At 40.8% G+C, this 22838-nt stretch overlaps 1 protein-coding gene across 2 annotated transcripts in view; it reads right to left on the reverse strand.

Annotated features, from left to right (window-relative positions):
- Window positions 1-22838, reverse strand: part of dock1 (dedicator of cytokinesis 1) — a 168131-nt gene that overhangs the window by 22703 nt on the left and 122590 nt on the right. For both annotated transcript variants that reach the window (XM_035664062.1, XM_035664070.1), the window contains exons 30-40: window positions 17391-17469; window positions 16479-16579; window positions 11662-11720; window positions 10829-10977; window positions 9621-9706; window positions 9094-9250; window positions 8343-8383; window positions 7841-7931; window positions 5481-5600; window positions 4092-4181; window positions 3655-3759 (exon numbers count right to left, since the gene is read on the reverse strand). In XM_035664062.1, the coding sequence (XP_035519955.1) occupies window positions 3655-3759; window positions 4092-4181; window positions 5481-5600; window positions 7841-7931; window positions 8343-8383; window positions 9094-9250; window positions 9621-9706; window positions 10829-10977; window positions 11662-11720; window positions 16479-16579; window positions 17391-17469 (1078 nt within the window). The remainder of the gene's footprint in view (window positions 1-3654; window positions 3760-4091; window positions 4182-5480; window positions 5601-7840; window positions 7932-8342; window positions 8384-9093; window positions 9251-9620; window positions 9707-10828; window positions 10978-11661; window positions 11721-16478; window positions 16580-17390; window positions 17470-22838) is intronic.

Below are 22838 nucleotides of genomic sequence, written 5' to 3' on the forward strand. Positions count from 1 at the left end.
GCAAGCCCTAAGCTCATGCACAGCACACATCTCAATTCCCCAATTAATTAAAGGAATCGCAGCCACAAAATATGCCTTGGGCCATTTTCAAATTTGCTTTGACAGATAAGTTGACAAAAGCACATTGATTTCCAGAGTCATCCCTTCCAACTGCAGGAGAATCTGCTAAATCTGCCTGACAATAAACTGCCGCAATTTTCAGATGGTGAACAACTTCTTTCTTTATTTTCTCTAAATCATTCAAATCTGACCAAGGACATCTAATCTTTTTTCTATCACTGCTATTGTATGCCTAGTCATAAAAAAAGACAGTGTATTCCCATTACTGTATCTTTTTGAGCATTTTGGTCGTGTATACAGTAATCTCAATGTCACAATTCTCATTTTCATTACCCTCAAACCTACACTGACTAGCTTTGACAAGGAAAATCAGTAGCATTGAGATAATTCATTTTAAAATGGTCTTTTCTTTCTTGGCTGGAGGGTAAAAAGGCAATTCAATACAGTCAAGAGACAAAGCAGGAACAGTTCATATAGCTGCAAGGTTATCGGGTTCAAATGAAACGCATACGGTCAGTATTTTGGCTCCTTGGACATGCTTGTAGCCAAACTGGAGGATTTTGTAACATATGGGGAAAAGGGCAGCACGAAAACCACTGAGATATCAATGTCTCACCCTCTTGGCAGTGATAGTTCCTCAGAAAGACTGTAAAATGTATGGATACTTCCTTTCCATCTACTGCAGAATCAGATAAGGTTTAACAGACACAGAGACAGATAAAAAGGTCATCTTGTTTATTCCAAAACAAATACAAGCTATATGAGAAGAGTGCACAGAGTGCTCCTAAAAATGTATGAGCCAGGAACCTTCCTTTATCTCCCTGAGTGTGCTCAGGGGTCTGTCTGAGGAACAATTTGAATGATAGAACATGACAGCTCATATCCGAGAGTCTCAGAATGTGGTGTGTTAGGATACATATTTCAAACCAACTTTCACACACCCTCAACTGCTCTTTAAGCTGAGCGCTCACAGGAAACTCAATACAGGGATTAAGTAAAGTTTAGGATTGATAGGAATAGAAAGGGAGAGGAGGAGAAATACGTCGACTGGATGTAAAGTGAGAGAAACAATTGTGAAGGAAATCTTTCATAGAAATTCTGAGAATACCTTCAACATGTCTAAAAAGCTGAAAGAAACTCAGGATTCTTTACAGAGCAAATAAATACAATTGCTTGAAGTTGTGCTTCAAAGCTACCTGACAAGGTATTGTGACTTTCAAGGTTGAAAATAATGACATAAGATAAATATTCTGTGCCTGTATTTGCAGCAAAAAAAACATAAAACTACATGAAAAAGAGGGTAAGTGGGACAAATGGTTTAGTTGCGTCCACAGATCTAAACAAATGGCATGATGTAGAGCAGTTTACAATTAGCTATAGTGTCTAACCACATTAACAACTAATAAATCATAAGCAACTAAATTAAGCACTCTTGCATAAAATCAATTCTAAAGGGGGGTGGGAAGAAAATGCCTTTATCAGAGTATTGATTTTCTCACATAATTGACTTTTCCCTGAGGACACTGCAATGCTACAACATAAAAAACAGCAACATGGAGTGTGAAACAAAAGCCCTCCGAACTATATTTATCTTCATAAGTAACCCATACTTGAATGCTTCCCTATGTACTCACACAGAAATCTTTCAGCGTAACTGTGAAATATATCAAAAGGCTGTACAAAACCAGACACTGTATAGCAGGACAATGTGAGAGAACTGATTTGTTTTCTGTCGGGATGAAATGCTTTCCATCTGTGTGGCTGCATTTATTCAACAACACAATGAGCTTATAAATGCTGCTTAAATAATTAGGTAAAACGCGGCGATTCCAAAAGAAAAACAGTAACTGGGTAAATTAAGTGCAGATTCCTATTGGCAGAGGCAGCCTGGCATTCTCTTGCCCCGGTTATTTCAGGTAAGGTCAAACTGCCTCCAAAAGAATAAAAAGGAGAGGAAAAAAAGAGAACTCAAAGGCTGTTTAAATAGCCAGTTAGATTAGGCCAGTGCAGCTTGCCCTGTCTGTAATAGAGTTTCTGCCCTGCCAGATGAAAGGGTTTAGGAGGGGCACATGGAGATCGGAGAGTAGCAAAAGACCCTTGTGAAATGGCTGTTCTTCATAATAGAATGAAAAGGGTATGATCAGGGGATCACTGTTCTTGAAACTGGACTTTCACATTATCTTATTCCATGAGGACTTTTGGGGCCATTTAGTGTGTTGCTTGTGTGATAATAAAAAATGGCTTGAATTCCTCCTAGACAGGAAAACAACACCTTCAGTAGCATGCCAGAAGACAGCCTAAAAACAGCTGTAACAGGGAATATATTAAAAGCAGACAAATAGTCTTTCGTCAGCACTGTCGAATTTCTTCACACGGAGAAATTCCGACATCAATTAAATTTTCTGTTTAAATAAAAACTGATATGTGAACAGAACAGGACACCCTTCACAGGCAGAGAGCAAAGGAGGTCTGATATGCACACAGTAGCACCTCAGACACTAAATAAGGAGATATCAAACGTCTGTTAAACACATGAATGAATTTGTGATAAGCTGTGATCAGATTGGCGCAAGGCCAGCCAGGACATTTAGAGGGGAAATACAGATCAGTTCAGGTTTAGTGGCCAAGTATACTTTGTATTTATTCAGTTTCATCAAGTGTTCATATTCATAATGATTGATGGCCAAGTAATAGTGGTCATTTTAGCAATCAGGATGGCTTCCACTGTACGGTGCCACCACTTCCAAGAACATTCAGAGTAAAGCTCCAACTATCTAGTGCAGACCTAAATGTTTTGGGATTATAACTCATGACTCAGCAGCCACTAAAAGCAATTTACAATGTGACCATATCGCTTCCTTTCATTTTGTATTGGGTGCACGGTTTTGTTGTGCAGGCGGTGATGGGGCACCTTGGGATGTAGACCACGCTCACAGCATGGAGAAAAGGGTGTTCAGTTGTAGTTCAGGTGATAGAATTAAAGGCAGTGTTTGCAGTTCGATCAGCCTTTTGATTGGACAAACAAGATGAAGTCGTCTCTTGTGGCCATTCGTCTGGGCTCATCAGTTTTTATAGGTGGATGTAGGTGGATTTTCGGGGGAATTTTTAGAGATTGACTGACTGACCATCACACAGAATGACTAATATAGTGCAAGCTAAAAAAACAGGTAGATATAAGATATATAGAAATGAGGATGAAAGGAGCTGGGAGACCTTGAGGGAGAGAGGAGGAGGCCAGAAGGAGAGATTGTTTTTAATTCACAGATCTCTACCTTTTTCCAAGAGACCCTTTCCCACACTGAAGGGCATCTTTCCAGCCCACACATGGAACAGCTGCTATGATTCACAGTTTGCTTTCTGCCAGTGAGTAAGTAAGTAAGTAAGTAAGTGAAAGCCAGACCAGGTGGGATGTTGAACAAGTGAGTCCCGTCAAAACAATCAAAACCCTTGGGAGCGAGGTGTGTGAAACACATATGTATTGACGGCTGAGGCCGAGAACTAGGCGAGCACTGGTTAACCCTATTGATCATTTGTTTTGACAAGTGTCTCACCCATGCTGTGTTATGGAGGATGTATATTGATGCAAGTACTTACGCGTAGGAAGGAGGGGAACCCCATGCCGTAATAGCCTACGGCAAAGTAGTCTGGTTTTGGCCGGATGACCTTCACTATGTTCTCATAAAACTGGGCCTGCTTCCGCTGTTGGGAGATAGGAACATTTACACTTTTTCTGATCCTTATTAGTTTGTTATGATGTATTTTTCTTTAATTCTGTTCTTATGACATATTTTGTCTCATCTATTTTATGTTGTTGCTACCTATCTTCGCCAGAACACAGAAAAAGTGATCTGATCTATATCTAAATCTAAATTAAGCTTTCACGGTTACATAAATAAAAAAACCACACGTCTTCTTTCTCTCTCTTAAAAAGTAATTTGTTTTAAATGTATCATTTAAGAGTAGTAATAGTCCATATACTGAAATCACACCCTTTATGACATTAAAGTAAACAAAAACATAATATTACTTACCAAGGATGCGCTAAGCTGCTCAAAGTCAAACATTTCATTCTCATACTGTTCAGCCAGTTCCTTTCCCAAAATGATTGCCTCCTCCCACATCTATTGGGAAAATAAACAGAGACAGTTAGTAAATTAATTAATTATCAAGATTCAAGCTGAGATAAAGCATTCCTTTTTCAGCCAGCTGAATAACCTAAATTATCTCTCCCAGGAAATGATATTGAATATAAGTGTTTTTGAAAACAAAAAAATGTGATTTCCTCTTATTGTGTCAATATTCTTTTATCTTTTTCTTTGATTGAAAACACTAAAACTCAGATATGGTCCCCTTGGGAGAAGCAAATTTATCATAGTGTTGCATTTCCCCCTCCAGACTCATCCAATGCAGTGGAGTGGTGTCACAGATAGATGGGAGCCACTCGAACATGTTGAAAGGCTTCTAAGTGGCTTCCTGACAGACTAGATTGGGCTGAACTGATCTGGGCCAGCCTGAAAGTGGACCGAGTCCAGACTGCTACTCAGATCAGCCTGCCATCAGTGAGAGCGGTGGTGGCAACACCATCTGGGACTGCTTTCTGGATGACTCCGATGACACTCTTAGAAACTGCCCGCAGTTGATACACCCCTCTCCAGAGTGTTGATATATTCTTACAGCCACTGTAACACTTTCCTGATCGCTCTGGTGTGTTTGTGTGCGCATATTTAGCCAAGGCTCTTTCAATTTGTTATCTCCCCGGCCATATCCTGCTGAGTGACAGCTGGCTAGAGAACCAAGAGTGGCGGCTGCACCCCAACACTGATGACACATGCAAAGCCTTGGGACATCATCTCTGAGAAGCTCTGGCTGCATTCCTGCAGACCTATTCCAGGCTTAGCTTACAGGCTGAAAAACATTTTTCTCCTGGAATAAAATAGGAAGAGTGTAAAAGAATAGCACAGTAACCAGATCCTACACAACTAGAACATTGTCTCAACCTGAGGCACATATGAGCCTGCTCTTCACATCACAATAGGTTGGCATCATACCGAGATGGCATTCAAGTATGTCGCTGAAGTGGTATGAAGAAAAAAGAAAAAGGAGGATAGTGGTAGAGCTGAAAGAACAGAAAAAAAAGATTTTATAAAAGGTAGGGGGACAACACAAAGGAGCCACATTAATGCTTGTGTGGTCTGATATGCAGCTTCGTCCATAAGAGCATCAGCTAAAAGAAGAGGATTATTTACAATCCCCATTCTGGAGAAAAGGAATATAACTTCCATTCAGCATCTCTTCTTCAAAACCTGCCAGAAGAGGTATTTAACAGAGATGACAGCGTCTAAAAATAGCCTCCTCAGCGACCAGGATTTATCATGATTACGACCACACTGCGTGTGCCAGAATGTGTGTGTGTCTCTTACCTTGCCCTTGTCGAAGTAATTGATAATCTCCTGGTAGAGCTGGTCTTTAAGCTGTCCTTGAGTGCTGGCCTGGTAGCCGTCTCTCTGGGTAAGGTGGGCTGCACACGGCTCGTCTGACCACTACAGAGGACAAGTTAGCATTGGGGTCAACATTGTGCAATACAATACAGAGCAAAAGGGGAAGAGGTGACAAGAAATCAATCACTGAGTTATAGCCAATGCAAATGGGGTGAGATTGATGTATAATTCTTTTTAAAGCTGGCCCACACTTTGGCAGGGAAAGATGGAAACTTGAGACATGGGCAATGAAACAGGAGTCGATACATATTGAATGGGCTCAGAGAAAGAATCAGTGCAACACATAGCTTTCTGTGGCTAATGCTTGCTGTAATACTATTGATCACAAGCACTCAAAAATTGCTAGGAGGCTAGCCCACTGGAAGTCAGTCCAGGAAGTGGAGCTCGGGGAACAGATAGAATCATAACTCATGCTCGTGTTAACAATAAACACCAGATACAATGGAGTCTTGCAGCAGCATAATCGTATTCATTTCAAATTCTGCTTGATTTCTGTAAACAATGGCGGACAAGGAAGAGTGATGCAAAAAAAGAAACTACAAGACTGCAGCGGTATCCTTTGTGCTGACTGTGTACTTCATCATGCCTTTTGTTCACCCAGCACAGAGAATAATGAGGTTTCTGACAGTCTAGAACAGCTCGGCAAACGGAGGATGGACAATTTGATTGGCCTCTGTGTCGCCGAAGCATAATCCTATGCGTCCTGCCAGGACCGATTCATTACCAGCCAGTTTTAATTGGGGTCCTGTAGTGTTGTGAGTTAAGATCTCTGTGAAAATCTGACCAAGGTTTGCGTGAGGGCCAGATTTGAATAGCAAAGCCAAGGAATTTGCATACCCTGCGCTGGCGATGGGTGAAAAAGTAATTGCTCTGCACATTGTTGTGGCATGAGGAGGGGTGCTGTGAGGCTTTGGATCAAGTTATTGATTCGTTTACAGCTGGACTGCAGCATTTACATGGTAAAATGCATCTCTGTTTATTCATGGATGGTTGGTGACCCTGAATCGACAGAACTAAAGTGCTGATACATCTCTGACGATACACAAAGTGCTGTATATTCATCAACCATTATTATACTGCTGCAGGTACTATACTAGAAGACTAATTATTACTACAGGAGCCAGTTTTACTCCATAACTGCTGGAGGATGCAGAATTATTTGTCCATCATTCATCCTCATTCATGCTTGTTTACACATACCTGTGTGTGAACACAAAAGAAGAACAGTGACTTCAAAGATTACATTTGAGAGCTTATTGGAGAAGAAAGGATTTATCCAGACTCTGGTGGAACAAAATTAACCAATTTCCACAATATAATAGTGAATCCCTCTCTGAAGGTATGCCTGGGAATGCCACAGCTGCTGGGAGATGAGCGGAATTAAAATAATAACAACACAAACAACTCCTGCAAATGCAACTGTGACTGCTCAGCGAGGAAAATGTGATTCAGTCACAGCCTGCTCTCCCCTTTCGGGACCTGTACAAAGGCTGAAGCAGCCAGCTATTTATGCAAATACAGATGAAATGTTGGGTGCAACCATTTTGGATAAAAGACAGAGAGGAACAACTCCCAAACTCAGGGTATACCAAACCCCCGACTGGGAATAGACACTGCAGCTCTTTGTGTGAGGTGCACATGTGGTATATTTTTGGCAGAGATATATACATTCTAGGCCTAGAGCCGGCCTTAACTGACAAAAAGCTGTGCTCTCGAAAGAAATGTTTCATGATAACTTATAAATATTTATGTATGTAATTTAAGATATAGTTGCACTAAAGGTGTGACAGAAACCTGCCCCTTTTCCACCTTAAACCACAGATGTCTTGTGCTGAAACATGTGATTTTGAGTAGAGGATTATTCGTTTCAGCTCACAAAGAGGACACTAAAAGTACACCTTTATCTTGAAGCACCTCAGGTGGCAGTTGCTGCCTTTTCCTCTGGTTTAAACCATGTCTTAGCGTTTTTTGTTTTTTTTTTTCAGAAGAGATCAGATACTAGCCCTGATTTGCATCGACTATGCAAGGTAAAAAAGATGCTGCTCAGCACTTCTGCCCTCTTAGCAGCCATCTCATACCGTGGTGGGATTAAAAGGATGCTGCCCTATCTCTTTAAGCCCCGTACACATTCAAATTTGCAGATACACACTTGTCTAATGCCTGAGGTTGAATGTCACCTGCCTGACAATAGCTTAACAGTGTATTTGGGCTCTGTAATACCTCTGTTTGAGGTATTTTAGAGAGTGTACTCTGTATTTGTTGTTGGAATTGTGTCTGTTTACCTTGAGCAGTTTGGCATGTAGCAGCAGAGTGTAGGCAGCCTCAGTGTAGTTGTCGCACTCTTTGTGGAGGTCACACAGCTTGTACAGGTACCTGGCAGGGAATAGCAATGATTTATGGGTATGGGCTTCTCACACTTTAACAATAGACAGAAAGTTAACTCTGCTAGACTGACGTGTCTTGACAGCCACTTTTACCTCAAATAACGTTTGACAGACATATGGAAAACTCTGATTGGTGAGATTGTGGAAATGGAATCACATTATTATATTTAACACAATATAATATTTTATTCTGTAACTCTGGGGACAACCAGCTGGGAGGAAAAGAGCCAAAATGTACAGCATCTAGTCTTTGGCAGGTAAAAATTGAGCTCAACTGAACGTCACAGCACAGTGTCCTAAAGTGACGTATGTCATGTACCTTAATTGTGTAAAATGCTTCAAAAGGATAAAATGTCCAGACATGCAAACTTGCACAAGGCTTGATATGACTTTGTCTTACCTGATGTACATCTCCTCTCTGTCTATCTCCTTGTAAAAGTTCTACAGGAAGGAAAGAGACAGATCATAGGTTCATCGATTTCCAGGGACAACAAGGCCATTATGCTCTTTACAAAGATTCAAAGTATCATGCTTACATTGCACAACTCTCTAGACTGGAGATTATTTCTTAATATTTCGAATAAAACTATTTTGGCAGTATTACAAATTAATTTTCTAAAATATGGAAAATAGCAAGGTCCTGGCTTGCAGCAGGCAAGATGTAAGGCATCTGCTAAAGAAAAGTAAGTTGGCTGACATCAGAATCACAGCGGTAGGGCAGTCACGCTGCTCTCCTGGCTAAAACCGAAAACTTACATTTTACACAACCTGGCAGAGCACTGACAGAATATGACTCAGATAAATGCTGAATATAGGCCAGAGGCCTTTAGCTCAATGCCAGTTGTCACGTGAGACAAAAGTGACATTTCGGGGCTCCCTGATAAAATGTCACATCACAGGGGAGAGGTGTTTCACGTGAGCTTCTTCTGTAATAACATCTTAATGGACTGTGACATGTGTAGGTGGTTGTTATTGTTTTCTTGTCTGTAGGTAGTAGCATGCCATTATGGTCACTTTATAGACAACACTAACTTATAAACAATGCCTAGTTAAGAGTGATGTACAGAATACCATACGTGTCATTCAAGCAGGGGATTTCCATGTGTCATTATTATTGGGCTTCAGCAACTGAGGAAAAGAAAGCATCTTACGAGCACGTTGACAGTGCAGCTCATGCGGTTTTCCTTGTTCTCGTCGTGCATGATGGTCCTGTAGTCCAGCAGCCTCTCCAGCAGACGAACCACTAGAGTGACGAAGTTCTCGCCTGTCTTGGCCAAGTACTTGTGCTTCCTGCAGTGCTCCAGCAAACTGGTGTGTGTTTTTTTTTGTGTTTGGCATGCATTGGTGTGTACATGTGGTTGTTGAAGTGGAGAGAAGAGAGGTTAGGGGCAGAGAGGAAAACAATAAGAAACATGTGTAAGAGGTTCTTTTACAGTTTAAAATGTCAAACTTATTCCACAAAATATTTGGGGAAACATTCTTTTTTTTTTTTTTGCCCATTAAAGTAGAGTTAGCGTCCAACTGAGCTGAAAGCAAATATCACAGAAGCAAGCTGTGATGAGAAGTCGTGTGATCATCAGCACACTGTGATTATTTTGAGGAGTGCTATGTTGCAATTAGCATTATCTAACTTGTGAGAGAGGCTCAGGCGTAATCCTGCCCATTAATCAGCACTTACATTTTCTGAAAGAGAACTTTGTACTGCTCGTCTCCGCGGCCCCCCTCCACCTCGTGATCCAGCTTGGTGATGATCTCGTTCTCAAACTGCAATTAGACAGAGCAGGCGTAAATAATCAGTGTAGCTAATTTTTCAATTCATTAACGCCATCTCCCTGTCTCACTCTCTTCTCTGCATCAAGGCTTGGCTGAGGGGATCTGTGCTTCGTCTTTAATTGTCCCTCTCTTGCGGCCCAGTTGGTTGTGAGCTGGTGTCTTCTGTGTATTATTAAAGCTACTCTTTAAGTGTATAAATTTGGTTAGAACACAGAACAAGGCTGCATCATGAGACAAATCCCCTTTATTTTTGCTCCGTTGTTGCTGTAGCTTTTGACAGTGATGCATGGACCTTATTTCTCTGATATTTGTGGATAGCAGCTGTATAAAAAACAGGTTTTATCGTGCTGAAACAAACCGATTTTCACAGAGTTCTTGATTTGCTGGTGTGTTGGCCAGGCACAAATACAGAACAGGAGAGGAGAATGCAGCCAAGTAAGAAAAGATATAAATGCTGCTCTCTGTTAAGCCAAGGATTTACAGCACGCATGGAGAAAGAGAGAGACCCAGTAAAAGGAATATTACTGGCTTACAGCATAAAAAGGGGTCAGGCCATAGTGAAATTGATCACATTTCACTAAAGGGAAAGAAAAAGAAAGTGGCATTCAACTCCAATGAGCTAGATCCTGAGTGACACACTGACTTAATTAGCAGCGCTCCCCCCCCCCGTTGGGAGAGGATGTTGGTTAAACACCGCCTTCTTAGGACTACAAGGGCCAGCAAAGACGTTTGGAAGCCTTTGTGCTGTTTTACAGTTTGATACAAGTACAATAAGCATCACATACTTTGGGAGCCACATAAACATCACAAGCTGAAAACTGCCTGAGACATCTTATGGCAGTCAGCTGTAGCAAAACGGATTTTCTTCATGCAGAAAGGCTTAATTTTGCACTGTAACAGGGCAGAACATTAAGTTCCACTTACCATGGCTGTTGATAATTGCACCACAACAAAATGAGATTTGCAGAATTACAAGTAAGCTTGTGGCTATGAAACTTTTTCTCAGATGGACTATCCCACTGCCCTGTTTACTCCTCCTCAGATTCCCGACAGCCACAACTTTTCATAAAGTCCTTTTTTCTCTGTTAGTCTGCTATGTTTCAGAGGACGCACCCGCTGGAAGCTGCATGTGAAGTGGAACTCGCACTGCATCATGTCGAAGAAGATGGCAATCGTAGCCTTTCGCAACTCGATCTCAGGGACTAGCGTCATCTCCAAGATGGGGCCCACCATCTCAGGAATGAATTTTATCTTGTGGGGTCCTTAGAGGAGGAAAAAAAAGACATGTACATATAAATGCACAGTATACTACACAACTCATTTTTGGCTTCAATTAGGACAAAAAAAGTGCAGCATGCTGATCCTAACGGGACGGGGTGTGCTGCAGCTTTAAAAGTAGCTGTTGTAAACAAAATAAATACCTGGCTCATGTTTATCAAGTCTCCTCTCATCACAATTTTTCATGACAACCATCCGGTAAATAACTTCAAATCAAACACCTCAGGTAAAAAATAGCAAGGGGCTCATTAAAAACCCAGTGAATGAGTCAATCTAATCTGGTGGAAAGCTTTAATTAAGGGATCAGATGGTGTAGATTACAATGAGAAGACTTTAGGGGAGGCACAGGTGTCCAAATGTAAGACCCCATCCCTGCACTACAATCTCATTCCATTGAGAATTGACTGGTGAGGCTCTCTCATCACATAACATAAAGCCAATTAACACATGATTGTCTATATTTAGCTGCTGTTGTTTTCTGAGTTGACTTGTAATGAGTGTGAGTGTACTTAGTTGGCAGATAATCATAAACATAAATTGAGAAAACAACACTTGCAACATGTGTCAACTGCTGTGTGATTTATCTTTATTAGTGCATTAAGTCAGAATAAAATAAGCATTTTCTTTGGTTACTGAACATTACAGACACAGGGAGTTTGTTTAATTACCTAGATTGTACCACATATCCCTGATTTCAAAGCCAATTTGCCTTCTCATGTCCTGGTACCTGAAACACAAAACAGGATAAAATGTTATGCAAGCTATAGTCAAATCATGGCACAGATAAAATTACTTGGGACTCATAAACTCGGTGAATACACAATTAAAGAATGAGGCCAAACACACTGCTGTTTCTTGTTAGTTTCTAGTGGAAACAGTAAATGTAAGAAAGTGAGATGCAACACAAAACAACAACAACTAAGTAATAGCTTTTTAATCAGACCAAGCATCCCAGAGTTAAAGATGTATTTCATAAATCTTATTTTCTCTAATTAAAGTCTGTATGTGCAGTGACCAAGCTCAAGACAATATGCATATATATATGTTTCCTGTTGTCTTCCTTTGGAGAGCTAAATAAATGTTGGAAAGCAGTTCCTTGAGTCATTTCCATCTATGGCTGAATGACACCCAGTACACAAACATATAATAAGACTGTTTAACGGACTCAGTGCCGTGACCATGTTACGGTAGTTTGTTTTCTCTTTCTGTGGTGTTCTTTGGAATAAAAATGCACACTAATTAGTTATTCTGTCTCATGCAAGTTTGCAACATAGATCAGCTATAGTCTGTCATCTGCTCTGTGTATGCATTTGAACACACAGAGGACAGAGGACAGAAGACATTAGGGAAAGTGTTTGATCAGTCTTTGTTGGTACTAGTTCTTTGAGGTCGGCTTGGTGTGTCGAGGGCTGTTACATAAAACAAAGATTTCCAAAAGAAGCTGGAGGGATCACTCTCGTCTGACTTTTTGTCTAGCTTTAGCGAATGGGGGCTTATAAGCTGATCAACTCTGCCATGTCTAGGTCATGAACCAATCTCCATGGCAGCTTGGAAGCCCATCTCCCGGCCTGCCACACAGGCCCAGGTCACAGAGAGGACAGAGAGTGAAGTGGAAAGGACGGAGCGGGAAAGACAGACAGTGAATGATGGACAGACTAACATCAGTGGAAACAGAGGGCAGAGAGGCAGAAAGTTGGACCAGTTCTGTGAAACCGATCACACAAAACAAAAGTAATGAATTTAGTTCTTTGAAAAGCGACTGGACGTTCGATAAGAAAAGAGAGTAAGTTCAAGCCTGAAATTGTTTTACAATCACAAATATAGAGGACACAATGAAGATAACAGTCCTGAGAGGGCTACTTCAGACCATTTTTACCCTATTTCCACTGGCCAGACACAGCATGCTTTAGCCGCACCAATGCATACTGAGAAGGAGTCAGATGTATTTTCACTGGGAGCTCACTGTGGGCTCACTGTGGGCAATAACTGCACTGAACTGCGATATTGTGGTTCTGTTTTGAAGCAGTGCTCAACCTTCTCAGCCTCTGCCCTCAACCAAGCCAAGCAGGTGCGTGGTTGCACACAAAGCCGTATTACTCACTGTTCTATAATATGATCAAGCATTATTTGAGATTAAAATGTCAAACAGTGCCTGGCATAAAATTACAGATCACCCTAGATGGCTGGGTAATTGAGAAATTGGTTGTTTTTATTTGGTTGAGACTACCTCACAACCTCGTATATATAAGCTTGCTAACTAGTGTCAGATTCAATTCAAACAGCCTCTTTTTTTTTTCTGTAATTCTAGAGTATGTGTGTGTGTGTTGTATAGATGTACGGCTGACTTAACACGATCCAGCTAGTTAAGGCATGCATCAATACCACACTATGGTAAAACCAAGGCATGCAGAACTCTAATCGCCATGCATCTGCAACACAATGCTGCAGCAATAAGACACTTATTTTAAATAAATGTTTCTTTGACACACAAACCCAAAAAAGCTAAGACGAATTTCCAAACCGCTCTTTTGAAACAGGCGGCACAAAAACAAATTGTGTGAGTATTGGTTCATTTTACAAATCAAATACCTGACACAACTTTGAGGGCCATTTAAAATTAAATGTGGAATTAGACTCATCAATAACTTTTCCTTCCTCCAGTCTCTAATGACCTCTCCAGCTGGTGGCGCTGCAGGCGACTGCATTGTTTGCTCATGCCAAGAACCAGGCCTGTCTGACATCAGATTATCACACTGAGTGACTGATGGAGGCACAGTGGCACCTCTGTCTCTTCTTCCTCACACACTGATGGCATGACACCTTGGCATGACATTGCAGAGAAGCAAAAAGATGAGAGTTTGATGTCTAAGCGTGACACCTCTCCTGATCTCTAATTAATATCTATTCAGAGCCTCTTTCCCACACTGTGACATTTCAGAGCACCCTGGAGCTCTGATGGAATTCTGAAACCCAATTGATTGTTTTGCCAATATTGTACAAAGACACACTAATGTATTTTGACAGAGAGAGAGGAAGAGCATTGAAAGAATCCGTAACAAAGAAGCTGCGTCACCTCTTTGCAGCCTGGCTAGGTCAAACCCCTTTACCATATTTAGCTGTTAAAGGGAGGAGTGTTGCAAAGCCCAAGGATTGATCTTTAAGGAGAGTATTGGCAAGATGATAAAATATAAATAGATGCCCGCCTCTATAAATTACTGTAAAGCTGCATGCAAAAAAAGAGAAATGGTAATGCATTATGCATTACATTTTTGGCTGTTTTTGCCTCTTATCCACCCTTTAAAAGGCAACGTTTGTGTGTTCCATGATTTATTCCTGTGCATATCTGTGTGTATGATTGTATTCACAGCATGCCTGTGTGCCAGTGGAAGCATGTGGGTTTGTATCTCTACATATGGATGTGCAGATGAGTGCTCAGGAGGCATCATGTCCTCATCTGAGCTGAGACAGATGCAGGGCGCTGTTCTGTCACACTCCTGTAGGCAGCTAGACAGGCAGCTATGACTGTCGGCTGTCAGGACCTACAACGCATACCTGTCAGCTACAGGGTGAAAAGCTCTCAGACAGGTTAACTAAGAATATCATGTCTACAAAGGGACAGTGGTGAGCAGCGAGTGGATCTGGGGCTCACAGCGGCTTGTGCTGTGTAATGCAAGTGGGTCAGGGGACACGAATCAACACCGAGAGGAGAAACGAGGAAATGGATGTGGAGACATGAGGTGGAAAAATAAGAGGACATGAAGGGAAAAATACAGAGACAGTGGCAGATACAGCAAGAGAGGAAACAAATAAACAAACAAGCGATTGACGGGCACTGGCCTGTAAGAACTGATGAGATGTGATCAAAGCCTGAAGCAAAGTGTGAGATGTTCACAAAATTTGACAATATGACAGTCCCTCTCCTCATCACTCATAGGCACATATCATGACAATGACATTGCTGCATGCTCATTTATCCAGCTCTCTATGTGTATGTGTGGCTGCATTGTCCTGTCCAGGGAAAAAGAAAAATGACGGTTTATGAAAACTTTGACATAAGCAAAGTTGTTTTCGGAGGGCTGGAAACAGAGGAAACAGAGGAAACAGAGCAACATGGCTACACACACAGAGATGCATTTATCCCCCCCATTCAGGCCATGTGGGACATGTAAATACATGTTAGAGGGAAAATGAGGATCCCACAGACACCAGTAATGGACCAGAACATCACAAACAGTAGTGGATGATGTGTGTGATGCAGGAGGAAAGCCGATGCAGAGCGCTAAAAAGTCTTGCTCCACACATCTGTGATTTCACCCCTCTGTTCTTTGCTCCCGAGCAAGGTGCAATAATTGGTATTGCAGGCAGCACTGACAGTTCATGCGCCAGCACACAGGGAAACGGGATGCAGAGAGGGAGAGGTAAAAGAGAGAAGGTGAGCGGTAGGTGGAGGGAGGCAGACACAGAGACAGAGACGGAGAGTGGGCGGGTAGAGGTAGAAAGAGTGGGTGAAAGAGAGAAAGAGAAATTGACAAACCCTGTATACTATCCCCCTTGCATGCTATGGAAGCTACCTGGCTGCATTTGAATGACATATTTGGGAATGTCAAATAAACAGTGTGGAAATAGCAAGGCAGATATCTCAGATATCTGCCCTTTTCTGTGATTATGCCAGGAATGTCAGTTCTTGTGTATGCGAATCAAAAAGCGTTTTTTTTTTGGGGGGGGAGGCTGACAAGACGAGAAAGGCAGGGTGGGGGTGCCCGGGAACGTCTTGTTTACTGTGTAAGGCTGTTTGTGTGGGAGTTTTTCAGGGCCGATAATAAAGCACTGACCAACGAGGAGTCTCGCTGTGTGATAGATGCTTTAGTGACAAAAGCTCCTCCAAATGAAGATGAGATCCAATATGGTCCACGTCTGCTCAGAAAGCGTTTACACATTTGGCTGCATTACCAGACTCTATAAGAAGTACTAATGTGGATGAATGACTTTTTCTAGATACAGGCAGGGGATGATCGGAAAACAAAACCGCTCTCTGAACTGTTCTTAGAGCAGATTTTCAGAAGCAATAAATATCTAAACTTTGTGGATATAAAACCTTCAGCCATTTGAGAACTCTCATTCTCACTCTCTCTCATTTAACAAGTCTCCCCTTTATCTGTCGAGGGAATAAGAAGAAAAATGTAGGAGATGTTTTGAGGAGAAACCAAAGACCTGTATTTTAATCCCAAGAGGGGATTCCCAATTTGAGACCTGGGATTTGAGTACAATGCTCTCCACAACCCCCGGAGTTACTATGAGGCTGTTCTGCTTTGTTCAGAAGGGCAAACAACTAGTGCAGCCTCTACTGGAGCCACGGGGTGTTGGGTATCCCTGTGTGTCTCCGTGTGATGAATTAGATAGAGCCTGCTCATGCTGGGGAGGGAGCCTGGGCTGTGTTGGCATGCAAGGAGGACATCCTGTGAACTGAGAGAGCGCCTGTACTCACTTCTGAAAGATCTTGGCTCTTTTGTCACTTGAGAAGTTCTCCAGCTGCAATGACTCCTGGGTAAGGAACGCTACGGCCAGGTGAAAGTAGTTGTTCCATAGCTGACCGACATAAAGACAGACGGAGAGAGTGGGGTGTTAAAGGAATAAAAAGGACATTTAACTCACAGTCAAAAACCAGTTTTACAGCAGTATCATTCAGCACCAGACTACACTGTGTGGGCTGGGAAGCTTTACGGTTTAATGAATTTAAAGGGTTAAAATGAGATGGGTATACTTGTGTCTAGGGTAGCTGTCCCAGTGGAGGAATAGGTTGGTGATTTAGGCTACTGGCCTCCAGAGCGCAGCTAAAAGAAATGATACTGTAGCCACCATTTTTCACCGCTGTTCAAATAGTCTTTGCATGCATAAAAAATAAGTCTCAACGCATATAGAGTTCACACCTTCTAATGGGAATATCCATAAGGTAAAATACATGACTGTTAAAGCTACAACTGTAAAAATGGCCCAGAGCAGTTTAGTTGTAGACAACATTAACATTCTTCCATATGTCAGACATTTTCAAAGCAAGCTGGAAATGCTATTCTGAGGGGGGATGGGGCAGGTTAAAATATTCTGAAATGCACATCAAATTGCCAGCCATTACCTGGTAATTGATGTTCCCTCCACAATTTTTATGTCTACTGCCTTCAGTGATCTTTTTTTCGAACAATGCTGCACATTAAAAACAGCCTCAGTGTGAAACTGCAGTGAAGTGATGATTTAAAAAATGCCATCCAAATCTTTTTCCAAAACTGCTGTTAATAGCACTAAATCATAATCCAGTGTTGCCTTGACAAAAAGAACAATGTGTTTTGGGAAGGAGGGGGGTGGCTGGTATCAAGTTTGTTTCAAAAAAGCTTTCAGCTCTTACCTGTAGCTCGAAGTTGGTTTGATCCAAAAATTTCTTGTTCAACACTGCTGCATACTGATTAATGGCCCGTAGGAACACTCTGAAAAGATAGGAGGAAAGTGTTAGGATCTAGTCTTATATTTATGAAATAAGCTTAAAATAATTTGCATTCTATAGTTTTATTTTTTTTTACATGGGTTTTCAGAGAACTCCCACTGCATTCCCCACTGAAATCACTTTGCTTGTTGATCAAGTAGCCTCCAGTTATTCATATTCACATCTCATGCAAACAACAATGCACACAACTCACAACAACCTGTCACGTAACAACCTGCAGAGAAAAAAGCTCACAAATGTGCCATGTTTGAACTAACAGTTCACTTACAGTGCAAATTGTTGTATATTAGATTTTAATTCATAACATTTACACTGTGAAAGGCAATACAATTATATTTTACTTAAATTGACATGGATCAAAACATTATGTATTATTGTCTGCTACCTCATATATTCACAGTATACAACCTTCATGCCTGCTGACTAGGTACAGGTATTATTTCTTAACACTGGGAACACTGCACTCAAAACTGTGTTTTTTAGGAATAGCTAGGCAACAAAAACTATTTGGTTATGGATGAGAAATCTTCTTTTTGAGTAAAGCACATTGGACACCCATCCACGGCACCACTTCCTCAACTGTACCTAGGTTTACTTTGAGTACTTCAGAATCTGCTTGTATGAACTCATTAATTGGAAACGTGAACTGTAGTTTTAAAGTCTAGCCAGACAAGAGAAACATTAGTGGTTTGTACTTTCACAAAGAATAAATCTATGACCCTGTGAAAAAATATGCATTTCCAACAGAGGTGAAACACAGGTTGAGTCTTTCAGAGAGGGCTGGAAGCACTTCCAAAAAAAGATGCAATGAGTAGACCTTAATGAGAACACTGGCTGATGGGTTAATCCAGTCTGATGTTGCAAAATTAAATGTTAATAACTTAAGTGGCATGAAGCTTTTAGAGGCGAATTATGATTGCTCCTTACAGAGTCAGAGGACCAGCCGCTATTTAACTTCATTCCCTGGTGGAACCAGCCATACAACAATGTGTGTACTAATCTCTAACAATTACTCACAGAGAAAAAAACTCTTATCATGAGTGTAGGAGAAAAACGTCTAGCACTGCATAACATGGCTTACTTCACATAAGGAACACCCCAGGTTGTTGTGGTTTCTCAGTCCCTGCTTCAGTTGGTGTGAGTATTTTCCACACAATTACAATAAACAAACTGTAACAAATAATTGCCCAAGGCAACGTATACAGATACATCAGATAAAATGTGTCAAAAAAAAGGCAAGGTCAAACAAGGACAACTGTTATGCCACTTAAGTGGATTGCATCAGGGTTTGAGCAGGCAATAAAGCGGCATGAAGATGTAACGCTCATGTAACTGACACTGGCAGGTGAGCACACATCTGCTGCACAGGCAGCTCCAAGCAAGCCTTCTGCCTTTGTCATCGTATAAGCTAAACCTTAACTTGAACCGGGGCTTGGTGAGGGAATCTGCAATTTACACATCATCTCTGACTCTTCTACTTTATGTTTCAGCTGCGTGGCAATAAAGGTCCCCGTCACCTGAGCTTACTGGAAGATCTCAATTTCATTGCAGTAGAGACGGAGCTGGGGTTTCCCTTACCGCTCTGTGTAACTGACCTTGAACAGGAATAACCATCACTGTTGAGACTGCAATGCTTAGGGACCTGGGGTATTTTAAAGCTATACAATATTCATGTCCCACATTTATCTCCATTGCTGACTAAATGCTATCTGGGGCCGATGTGTGATACACATTAAGAGTCACCTTAATCATTAGCTGGAAAGGTTAACTGTCATTTAACACCTTTGGATAAGCCATTAGAAGTCCATTTCTCTGGCTCTCTGGCCTCAGAGTGGGAGACCCCCCTCCCATCTCCTAAGCACTCAGACAGCCTATTACCACCATCCTGTCTGCACAAGCACAGGCTCCCCCCTCTGCACACCTCACTCAATTTTCTGCAGCTGTGAACATGTCAATATAGTAGACGTGGTTAACACTGGACTAATGCTAAAATGTGTTTCTATCCACTGCACCTGTGAGCTGGGAAATATTACTGCTCAATACGTTTTTTCAATTTATAAATTAAAAAAAAAATAATAAGGTGAAATTTATTGTTTATCTTGAAAGGCAAGGGACTATTGAAAAGTGGGTAAGGGATACTCAGAACAGAAGTTATTGTTGTAAGTTACATGGCAAACTGTTAAAGATTGTCGTGATTTTAATTATGCTATAGTCTGCAGATGTTATGATGGCTAGTTTGGTACTAAAGTCTCACTGAAAGCCGACGCTATTGGACTTATAGCTACTGTTTATCTGGTGCCAGAAAATGCTTTGTGCATTGTCCCGTAGATAAACAATAAAATAAAATAAAAAAAAATACAGTACATTTTATTTCTAAATCAACAATACAAAAATCCATTTATGTCCACCCCAAAATAAGTTTATTTTATTTAGCATTGAAAAAAATATTGATTAGAGTCTGCTTGCAAAAAGCAATACAACAACTTTAAGGTGCATTGAGACAGAATAATCTAAACCAATCTTCTCCCTTAAAAAAACCCAAATCCAGGTATTCTCCAGTGAAAAATCAATGAAAAATAAAAAGGGCTGGGCCACACACACCACAGGCAGACTGCTGACCTAAAAAACCTAAATCTGCATTCCACCAACTCTAATCAGTGGTATTATGTTTAGAAATGGTAATAAAACATAACTAATCATCAGCTAAGGCTGTGTTTTTTCTTCAAATTCAGCTACATTCAATTGCAGTGCATTGACAGAGGCTACTTTATAGGTGAAGGGTATGATGTGTCCAACTAAACTCATTTCTAATAACCCAATAGTTGTGAGTTCTACAGACAATACTGAGGTAGCACACAGCTCCCACTGCTGTCACACTGCGAGGAAAAGAGCGAGATCAATACTCTTCACAGCTTCTGGCTAAATATCAACTCAACAGGCAAAATGTAGCTGTAATCAACCATTTCTGCTTGATCTCCCTTTCCAGTAGCGGGCCCCCTTCACAGTTTCCACAACAATTGGTTGATGATGTAGGCAGGGGAAATCTCCTGTGCTCCCTAAATGACTGATCTGTACGCTAACGTGAGATGCTTTCCATAAACAATGTTTTATGAGTGCCTCTCTCTCATGTTGCAGTTCACACGATAATGTAAACTCCATTACATAAAAGCCTATTTGAAGCCAGCAGTCTGCCTGAGCTCAGACATATAATGGGCTTTAACGAACAGACAGGACAGTTCCTCTGTGAGCACATCCTGCCATTAATTAAAGTGAAAAACTTAATGAGGCGGATGAAAATAGAATATACTCTCTCTTCACAGTGGGCTCTGACTAAGAGACTGCAAAAAGCCATTTCAAACAAGATTAAAGGCATTCAGAGCTAAATTCTCAAACTTTAGAATATATTTTTTTTAATGTGGACTTGAAAGCATGAAATTTTAAAATTGTGGCCCTTAAATAAACGTAATATACTAACAAAACCTCTACTCTGTCTGTATTTGAGTTAGTCCAAGAGGAATTATTCATAAAAAGATATAATTACTCTACAGTCCATAATTAATCGCCATATTGATTTCAGGGAATATTCTTTGCACAGACACAGCGATATGAGTGTGAATCAAGTCTGCATAGTGGAACATTAACTGCACATTATACAGTATTTGGTGCCACTGCTCTTTTAAGCTTGCATTATTAACAAAGCCAAATGCCAGGGGGAAGATGCTTGGCTGCCTTGCAACATCTGTGACGGCCGGTCATTATGCTGAAGAGGGAAAATAAGATGCACAGATGCAGAGGGAGAGTCAGTGACAAACCAGTTCTTTATAACTTCATTACAACAGCAAAATGTTAATGACTGGGAAATTTAAGCTGCTACTATAAATGTAATCAAAGACTCATTCGATGTATTTAGTGTTTGCTTTACGCCTTCAGCAAAGACATCAAGCATTTCTGGGGATACCCTAGAAATGTGTAATTCCTAAAAACAGCCTGCCCTCTTGCTGCTTTCTGTTTTCTCATCTAAAGTCCAGCAGGAAAATCAAGGTAGCTCTAATCATCTCCAGAAATCACAGGCTTCCCTATTTTCTGCTTAGGGAGACAAAAACATAACTTGGAAATCCTTTAACTTGCTAATTAGGCAGTGCAAGAGCAAGATAGCACCTCCTACACATTATTCATTCTGATACTGTATACATATGGCATCATTATGATAAATATTTTCCATCAAACTGTCAGTGTCAGAAAAATCACCCTACTACTGCTACTACTGCTGACTGTAAACTGTATGTTTACATTTCGGCACAGACAACAGAGGATTTGGTTTCCTGCAGCCGTGTTACACAAAATTGAGTTCTGTCGGATGATCTGCACCACAGACACCTAGCATATATGCTAATGAAAAGTTATCAGCAGATCATACTTGCTAATTGAGTTCAGAGAGCATCCCCGATAATGATCATGATCCATTTGCATACTATTGCTGAATAGCTGGCATATCTGCCTGTGCTCAGAGATAAGGCAAGGTCAAAAACCTTCATTATCAGTCCAATTTATTTAATTAGATTACCTTTATTTCAGACACCTGATGTAATATTAGATCAAATCTGTCAACATAATTTCAATCAAATTCTCACCACAGTGTGACAACTTTCCTCTAGTGCATCTTAAATACAGTGGCTTTTCAGATAAACTAGGCTGTAAGAATTTATACTGAGCAGTGCACCCCAGGGAAGCTAAGGGAAGCTCTAATGACTCAAAAATATCACTGGGGTGAGTCAAAGGACTGCTCTCATCTGTTAGACCTTTTCATTTACTCCAAGGAAAAAGAACTCCTCACTTCCCACTTCACTTCAACATTTAAACCACTTAGCATTAAAGAGCTCTTAAACCTAGCTGGGATGATGGTGCAAAAATAAAATCTTTGCACCAAATACAAAATGGGTTTTATATCTTAAAACTGAAATCCATTATGTCCTTTTATTACATAAGTCTGGAGTGGTGAATGGTTGAGTGTGCTGAAACACTAAAAACAGCAGCATTTACTTGAAATTTTAGAGGAATTTGTCAGGTTGCTGCAAATAATATATGCAGGTTACTTGGCTAGCCAAAGATAATTTCTCTATGTACTAACAATAACAAGGTCAAAACATGCAAACAACAACAAACTTGATGCTAGACAGTCAAGTTTGTCAGTGTCTGACCAAATGTGAAATATGGTCACAGTCTTTCCTTCTTTTGCTAATTATTAAACGTTTCTTTTCCAGAACATTATGATGTCACAGTAGTTGACATCATAAGTTGACCTTTGATCTTGGATAGAAATGTCATAATTTCATCATTGTATCCCATTAAACA

Source organism: Morone saxatilis, unplaced genomic scaffold (genome assembly GCF_004916995.1).
Source record: "Morone saxatilis isolate NCDOM2014 unplaced genomic scaffold, NCSU_SB_2.0 Contig1, whole genome shotgun sequence".
Taxonomy (NCBI): domain Eukaryota; kingdom Metazoa; phylum Chordata; class Actinopteri; family Moronidae; genus Morone; species Morone saxatilis.